The sequence below is a fragment of the Myotis davidii genome, unplaced genomic scaffold (genome assembly GCF_000327345.1).
Source record: "Myotis davidii unplaced genomic scaffold, ASM32734v1 scaffold96, whole genome shotgun sequence".
NCBI lineage: Eukaryota > Metazoa > Chordata > Mammalia > Chiroptera > Vespertilionidae > Myotis > Myotis davidii.
Window position 1 is genome coordinate 7,687,637 of NW_006289416.1, and position 8,874 is coordinate 7,696,510.

Here is an 8,874-nt window from a genome sequence, read left to right on the forward strand (position 1 = left end):
CCTTCTATGGATAATGGGGATGATTTCTTACAGGGCTTTTCTTCATTTCCTACAGCATCGGTCTGAATGAGAGACAGAGTCGAGCCTGGTGTATGTGCCACTGTGCTCAGCAGTCCACGCAGAGGGTGGAATCCCAGCCCAGGGCCACCATCTGCAGGTTATCCTGAGCCTATACACTGACTCCTCCACTGGGGGTGGGACCTTGCGAGCCTAGTTTCTTTTTGCTCCTTAGGCTGAAAGTATCTGAAAAACATTCATCGCTCATCTTCCTGGGAGACGCTCTTTTTCAAGTCATTGTAGATATCTGTTTTTTTCTTCAAAGAATTTTGCTCAGAATATGTCTAATGGAACTAGGCTGGGTAGAAAACAAAAAGTAGCTAAAAGATGAGAATGATGAAAAACATGATGTGATTGTATAAATGACAGTCGAAGAGCTCGCTACATACTTCCAGCCAGAGGGGGAAGCGACAGTGAAAGAACCCAGTGGCTGACATGGTGTCGAGAGGACCCCTGTTACAGGTTCCTCCTGGCCGTGACCAACCCATATGATGTCTGTCCCATTCTGATGGCTTGCAATGGCTATTCCAGAGCTCATCTTAGTATCTGACCAGCCTGTGGTAGAAAGCATTCCCCTATGTCTAGCTGGCTCCATCGCAGGACTCTATGCTGTCATTGCTATTATTCCCGCAGTGAAAATTACATCCTCCTTCTGTATTTCCCCCCAAACATGGAGGACAGCTGTTTAGGGGATCCCTGTGTGGATGGATACAGCTCAGAGATAGGAAGCTGGACTTAGCCACAGAGAGCAGGAACTGGGAACAGGTGAAGCTGAAGTGAGGAGCTGTCACCATCCGAGCCCCATGGAGCCATCATCCAGCAGGCACTGTGCGGAGACCCGGGGGCAGGAGCCCATCTGTTCCCTGCCTTCAGGAACTTCCCATCGAGCCTGGCTGTCCACCCCAGACCTCCCTCTTCTCCCTCCTCTCTCCACCCTCTTCTTAACCTCCCCTGCACCTCTCTGCTCTCTCTTTCTTAGACACATACACACACGCACGCACCATGCTTTATTTGTTCTATGCAAACAAGGAGGCAATTAAATACATCAAAAGAGATCTTCTGACATCTGTCCAGAGGCTATTAAGGGTCAGAGGCTGTGAGAATGGAAGAGAAACTCTGCCTTCCTCTTCCAAATACTGAAACCCTCTCCTAGGATAAGAATTACACACACACACATATAATACACACACATACACACATATACATATGCACATTATACACACACACACACACATTAAATGAAGTAACTATTAAACTAGTTACTAATCTTTAGGCCTTGTTATTGTAAAATAAAACAGAAGTTTTTCTTGTCATTTCTTATAAGACCTGTTCTCATTTTTTTTAAACCACTGTGTTCTTCTCTGGGACTTTCACAGTTTTTCTCCAACACTTTTCAAATACAGGAACTAAAATCACCATTGTATGCCGATAGGATCCAGCTAACCTTAAAGAAATGCTTGATTTCATTCCTGTTGCTGAGCACAAAATCTCCAGCATCAGTGACAATCTGTATCATGTATGAGCAGCATCACCTCCTGGAAGTTCAGCCAGCATCCTCCCTCCCAGGGCCCTTAGGTGGACAAAGCTCATTCCTGTCCCTCTGCAGGGTCGGAACCCATGGCCACTTGGTGCTGTGCAGGGCAGAGCTCTGCAAATAACCATCCAAGGGCAAGTCTAACAATCCTTAATGGTTTTTAATGCATCCTTTTCTTGGAGAGGAGGAGTGTGGCTCAGAGGGGAAACTAAGAGTTAGATTAAAAACTGGGATATCTCCAGCATAACAAGGCCTCACTGAGCACAGGCAGGAAACACCCACTCCACTCCACCCCACACTTTTAAGCTGCTGTGCAGACCGGTCCACATGTTGGAACAAGCCTGTGTGACTGATGGCTGCCCGGACACAAGGACAAACACTGGAAGGGGCACTAAGACAGGCCTGCCGTCTACGCTGTGCCTTTCACTGTGAGTTGCTTCTCCTAAAAATTATTTGGTTGTATTTCAAATGCAAGCTGGATTGTGGCTTTTAAACCAATTGTCTAGCATTTCTATCCATCACCTTTGGGAACAGATGTATGTTTCCTACATCATCGCTTATCAACAAGAAAAGTCTAGAAGAGCTGTGCTTTACTTAGGTTGGAGTTTAAAAAATAAATATGATTAAAGTATAATTTCTGCAAATTACGTGTCATTCATCACAATAAATATTTAGAAGGAAAAACAACGTATTTTAAGATGTTATGTCTAATATTTAAGAATAGCAATGTCTGTTTATAATCTCCTCTCCCCTAATCATACTGTCTAATAATCTCATTCTATTTTCTAAAATTAGACAGTATACAGATGTTATCTGAGTAAGAGTTAAATTAACCCTGATTTGTGAAATAGCTTTTTCCTCAAAATGTAAAATGTCAAAAATAGCAGATGTTAGACAGGTTATCATTACTCAGTTTAGACAGGATTCACCTGATAAGAGAGTCATTAAAAATGGGACCTGGCTGAGGTGGCTCAGTGGTTGAGCTCTGACCTATGAACCAGAAGGTCACAGTTCAATTCCTTGTCAAGGGCACATGCCCGGGTTGTGGGCTTGATCCTCAGCAGGGGGCGTGCAGGAGGCAGCCAATCAATGATTTTTCTCTCTCATCATTGATATTTCTATCTTTCCCTCTCTCTCCCCCACCCTTCCTCTCTGAAATCAATTAAAAAAAATTTTTTTAAATGGGTAGAATCCCCCTCAGGGCCTCCTCCCAGTTGTAAGTCTCCGCCCAGGGCCAACATCAGCATAGATCTAGGAGGGACAAAGAACAGTATCTGCTCATGGGCTTAAGGGACAGATTCCCTCCAAAGACAGGCAAGCCAGGGCCTTCTGGGGTCACGCCAGAGATGGGAAATACACAATAAAATGACTATAGATCATGCAAATTTTGGATGTGGTAATTCTACTACACTCAATCCCAATCAAGCTAGAACACAGCTCCTACGGAGACTCAGAACCCCAACCCTCTATCTACATTTTAATGCAGCAAAATAGTTACCTGCATGGCCCTCAATGCCTGACCTTGTGTCTACACTCTACACCTAACAGTAAGAGCTTTCCTTCAAACACCTGTTCTTAGGAACTGAAGTTTCACAGGCATTGAGTGGATATGAGGATAAGAAAGAATAAAAACAGTCCTGGCTGGTTTGGCTCAGTGGATAGAGCATCAGCCTGTGGACTGAAGGGTTCCAGGTTTGATTCAGGTCAAGGGCACATGCTGGGTTGCAGGCTCGATACCCAGTAGGGGGTGTGCAGGAGGCAGCCGATCAATGACTCTCTCTCATCATTGACGTTTCTATCTCTCTCTCCCTCTCCTTTCCTTTCTAAAATCAATAAAAATATATTTAAACAATATTTTTTAAAATAAAAATAAACACAAAGCTGTAAACAGTGACATAAATAATATAGATTTGTGAATATTACCTTTTTCTTCGATGCCTCTGACTTCTTCGACATGTTCTTCAAGTTTTTATGCAAATGATTAAGGACCTGAAAAACACACACTAATGAAATCGGTTTGCCTCATGTCCCATAATTCACTGTCTCTTTGCATTGGCAATTCTTGGCACTCTGGAAGAGTAACACTACTATTTACAAAACCATTCAAATTGAAATGCACATCAGTTGATAATGTAATGATGACTGTGAATTGCCTACTGCATCCGTATCCAGGTGCAGACCGTGGGCAGAGTGCCTGATACAGAACGTTCCTGTGCAAGTCACTCTAGGGTTTTGTCCAAAAAGAGCCACACCACTACCCACCCTTGTTGGTCCACCTTCAACCTGGATCTCCCCAAAGGTTCTCCATCCTCACCATCCTCACGTCCCCATACACGTCAGACACAATGTTAAATCCTAGATACGCACAAAAGCTAGAGGTCCGTCGCTCTTTGCTCTTTGCCACCTGTCTTCACTACAAGTATCCTTAAAGCAAATTCCTACCCACCAGGCCTCCTTTCATTCTTTATTCAAACCATAATCACTGTGCTGAGCTGTGAAACAACCCACACTTGGAGAATTCAGCCTCACTCACAATCCATACACTATCAGCGAGGTCTGACAATCAATGCCCTGTCAGAAGTCTCCTTGGGAGACATGGGTTTCCTTCATCAGAGAAACTGTCTTTGTCTTCTCTTGCCAGTGTGGCAGATGGGGGAAACAATTTGGAACATTTGCTTTATGTAGTACAGGAGTTGCCAGCAGGCCCATGCAAGATAGGTGTGGGAACTACATTCATATCCCATCTGAGCGGAAATCTAAGGAAAACTGGCCTCTGGTTATAAGGGCTTTAGACTGTCCATCAGTTGCTGAGTGAGTCTCTCCAACAACTCGACCACATTCCAGCCTGCATCTTCGTTTCCCTCTGGCACTGCAGCATGAAAATAATTTAATCAAATTGGACTTATTGCCAAAGCCCACCCCATGCACTGGATGCAGACTTCTAGGTGATCAGTCATACCTAACAGAAAAGCACAGGATTTATCAACCAAACTTAGGGCCCTGCACTGGTTAAGCTGTCACTGGGGTGTGAATTTCTGGCAGCAGATCCCCAGCTCTGCTAAAACACTTCCCATTTCCTACAGTGGTTTAGCATCGCCTATGAGACAAGACTTTCACCTGCTACAGTAGCATTGGGATCGCCCTCACTACATTGCAATGGGTTGGGTTACTGTTCTGCCAGTGGAAATCATGGTACCAAAAACTGGATGGAACAAGATTTTGCAGAAGCAAATGAGAAAGTCTTTCAAGGGGGGAGGTAAGAGCCCGAAGCAGGATGCTGCCTGGAGAGGACTGGCCTGGAGAAGTTTCTTGGTAGCAGCCTCCCAGCAGGAGGCCACAGGAAGACACTGGTCACTGAGGACAAGGGGTAAGAAGAGGAACAAAGAAGAGGCAGCAAAACAAAATCAGAGGGGGAACCTGGAGAGGAAGTCCAAACAGAAATGTCAAATGTTATCTGCTCCTTAATGCTGTTCGGGGGTCTGTTCAACAAACTATGGGATGACATTTCAGTAACACCTAAGAAGTGTTGTTGAGTAGTTCATGGAGAAAAAAAACCCAACTGTACTGTTCCTAGCTCTGTGTTGCTTTAGTGGTCTATGCTATGTGCACATATTAATGTATTCTGATGTACCACAGTGAAAGTTTGCCATAAAAAGAGAAAGAATGTAGGTGTCATGATGGGTTGCTAAGACCTTTCTTTAGGAGTAATGATGATGTCGTAGTGGCACCTCTGCATTGTTCTATGCACTTAGAAGTGTGTGTAGGAAGCATATACTCAAACCCGAGCCAAGCTCATCATGGGCATCAGATACAATCTGGGGGTGTGGAGGCACTTGGCGGGGTGAGCATGTCACCAGTAATGGATGTCTGAACTTAACATTCAGGTAGCAAAATCCTTAACTGAAGAGTTTACACTTGATGGTTGAACTAAAGAAAAACAACTTGACATTACATATTATCTCCATCTGTTCGAGCATGAAGTGAATTTGCTTAATTACATTGAATTCAAAAGATGATTTGGACTTATGCTTAAAAGCAAACTATTCCCATATTTAAAAATATCCCTATGACCATGTGTTTATTGAATTTTTAAAAACCATTTTCAAACTTTGCTCTATGAAATACATGTAGCCTAATTTATTCCTAGAAGTTTACCTAGTCATTTCCATTAAGAAGACCTAAAAACTTCTGGTCAATGAAGAGATTACGCTTCAGTTCTAATCTATGTAATTATGAATTAAGAGGCCCATGTGTGAACCCCTCTTGTCCCAGGCATCATGTCTCCAAGGTCCTCACCACTGTCCCCTCCCTCAGAGGACAGGGAATCCCTGCATTGAAATCCTTCCTGAACCATTTGCCAGCTTCCTGATTTGAGTCAGCTGCTTCATTCCTCCAAAGCCCCTTCCCTTTATCAATAAAACAGGGGCCAGAGCTCCAGCCTGGGGGTTAAATGATCCAGGGCACATGTCAGGCTGCTGTGCTGTGCAGCGGGAGCTCTGCTCTCTATTAGCAGAAGCCCATGAGTAAGCCAGCCATTTGCCAAAGAGCTAAGCTAGAGTTCTTTCCTAAATTCCCTATTCCTTTCATGCGGGCCATTTTTTCAAATAATATCCAAAATTATCCCCATTCAGAACAGACATAACTCTGCATGGATGGTAGGGGGAGGGAAAAAAACAAAATCCAGGTGGCTTATATTAAATGTTGTTGCTGGGAATAATACTTTCTGCACTGAATAAAATTATTGTTGTACCTCATCTGGTTATTCATGGCACCAAAGATGTCTCTGGAGACTCAGTCAGGACTCTGTGAAGAAATACCGCTTTCCCACTGGGTTTATAAGGCTAAACTTCTGTGTGAAATAAAATGGGAAGTTCTGTCCCCAGGGCAATGGCTTTACAGAGCCAGGTCCCGTCCAGCTCCCTCGTGGGAATCACCTCCTCATGTCCCAACTGAGTGCTGGGCAGTGGGCCCCGCCACCCTGGCAAAAGGCCCACAGCCTCAGAGTGAGGAGTGCCCCCTGTGACTGCAGGCTCAGGCAGGCTGTCCAGGTTTGAGGAGCTAAATCTGAGCGGATATCCCTGTACCTAGAAACTGGGGCTGAACCTGCCTGTCAGCTGCCAGGACAACCTGAGGTTGCAGGAGGCCACGCCCTGAGGGTAAGTGGGACTCTGGGAAGTGCAGTGCAAACTTTCCCAGTGTCCCCCAAAGTCCAGGTAACTTTCTCCACATCAAACCAGCAAAGCTGTGGTGGAGACAGGGACCAGGGCAAAACGGTGGAGGCCGCTGTGGGGCTTGGAAAGGGGTGAGGGACATGCAGAGAAGTCCCAGGGCCCTCGAACCCCACACCCTGCAGCCAGCTGCACTACCCTCTAACCCCGCCCCCGCCCCCTTGCCCACCTTAGCATAGCAGAAGCAGATGAGCAGCAGTGGCAGTAGGTAGCCAAAGACGAAGGTGCACACCACGTAAGCCTTCTTATGATGCTGGTCGGGCCATTGATCCCAGCAGAAGGTCAGGTTGCCATTGTCAGACTCCCGGTGGAAGAGGCGCTGGTAGTAGGCCACTGGCGAGGCCATGGCGATGGACAGCGCCCAGATGAGGCCCATGCCCAGCAGCGCGTTGCGGGACACCCTCAGGGAGGAGGAGCGCCTGGAGTGCACAATGGCCACATACCGGTCCACCGACATCGCGACCAGAGTGAAGATGCTGACCAGCATGGAGACAGTGAAGAAGTAGTGGGTGAACTTGCAGATGAAGGCGCCCAGCACCCAAGAGGGCAGCGCGTAGACCGTGGCCTGGAAGGGGATGCAGAAGAGCAGGTAGGCCAGGTCGGCGATGCTCAGGTTGAGAATGAACAGGTTGGTGGTGCTGCGCGGCTTGCCGGGCTTGCTGCGCGCCATCACTGTGATCACCAGGCTGTTGCCCAGCACGCCCAGCGCGAAGATCAGGCCGAACACCACCAGCGTGATGAAGTTGTCCACGCCAACGCCGAAGAGCGGCGGCGGCGGGTCCGGGGCAGGGGGCTGGGGGCCGCTCGCGTTCCCCTCGCTGAGGTTCCCGGCCACCAACTCCATGACCTGCGGGGGCGCCCGGGCGCGCTGGTGAGGGCTGCCTGCCAGGGACAGAGGTGCCCAGGGGGTCCCTCCTGGGACCCAGCCCCGAGCTCAGAGTGCCCGTTTCCCAGTCTGAGCAAACCTGGCGGCCACGCGCCTGGGCGGCTGTGCCTAGCGGCGCTGTCTTTGGACGGGTCTGTCTGAGTGCTGGACCTTCCCGGGCATAGGCGGCGGTCCCGAGAGCTCAGGGAACCCCTCCCCGGACGCCTCGGCCCGCTGCGCGGACCCGTGGTGCAGCCCAGGAGGTGGAGAGAACCCTCTCCGCGCTTTACCTGCTCCGGATCCCTGCGACCGATTCCCTCTCTCCGGGGGTGGCTTCCCGCCACACCTGTTGCTCGGAGCCGCTCTCTTCCCCAGCGCACCAGGGGCTGTGCTGTGCGCGCACAGGACTCCTCGCGGTTCCTGGAGAGGGCTCCCCACGACTCCCAACCGATTCCACTCCCAGCTGTTGCCAGGGTCCCAAGTCGCCAACAGAGCCAGCGCTCTTTCTGCGCTTTCCAGGCAGTTGGCAGTAGGGAGCTCCGGTCTGTTGCAAATGAGAGGTAGTGCTGACACTGCCAGGAGAAATCCGCGCCCCCTGGGAGCCTCCCTGCCCCCGGAAGTCACCGCCCAGGGACTACTAGACCAATCCTAAAGGGTGGGTCCCCGGTGGGTCCCCGCCCACCTCCTCACTGGAATCAGACGCCCTCTGCAAGGTGGTAACCGGCCTTAGTCCAGCAAAAGGGTGGCTCCGCTTGCGGCACAGGCCCAGTGGCGAGGGCAGCTGAGCTGCTCAGAGCGCGGGCAGGAGGCCAAGGCGTGAGCAAGCCTCCTCACCCATCAGCACCCTTCATCTTTCTCCCAGTGAGAGCGCTCCCTGCCCTTTAATAAACCTCAGGAAGTCAGTGATTGGCACTGTGAAATCCCTAATCCCCACCCTCACCCTGCCCACCGCTAGAAGGGAAAGAAGGGGGCGGGGGGCGGGGGGGATAGCCTGTTTGAGTTTTCATTGTAAACATGCATAAGTGAGATGAAGGGGGAAGGTATATGTTCCCATCATCCAAATTTAGATCAGTTTTGCCTTGCATTGCTCATCTGAGTGACAGAGACAGAAGCACCAACATGAAATGTTTGTGAATGAAAGAACATGTTTAATATCACTGTTGTAATGACAACAAGAAAATGAGCTGCTT

At 48.7% G+C, this 8,874-nt stretch overlaps 1 protein-coding gene across 1 annotated transcript in view; it reads right to left on the minus strand.

Annotated features, from left to right (window-relative positions):
- Positions 1-8,273, minus strand: part of GALR1 (galanin receptor 1) — a 16,791-nt gene extending 8,518 nt beyond the window's left edge. Inside the window, exons 1-2 of the mRNA XM_006761903.2 lie at positions 6,989-8,273; positions 3,515-3,580 (exon numbers count right to left, since the gene is read on the minus strand). Of these exons, the coding sequence (XP_006761966.1) occupies positions 3,515-3,580; positions 6,989-7,663 (741 nt within the window). The 5' untranslated portion in view covers positions 7,664-8,273. The remainder of the gene's footprint in view (positions 1-3,514; positions 3,581-6,988) is intronic.
- Positions 8,274-8,874: the final 601 nt, after the last annotated feature.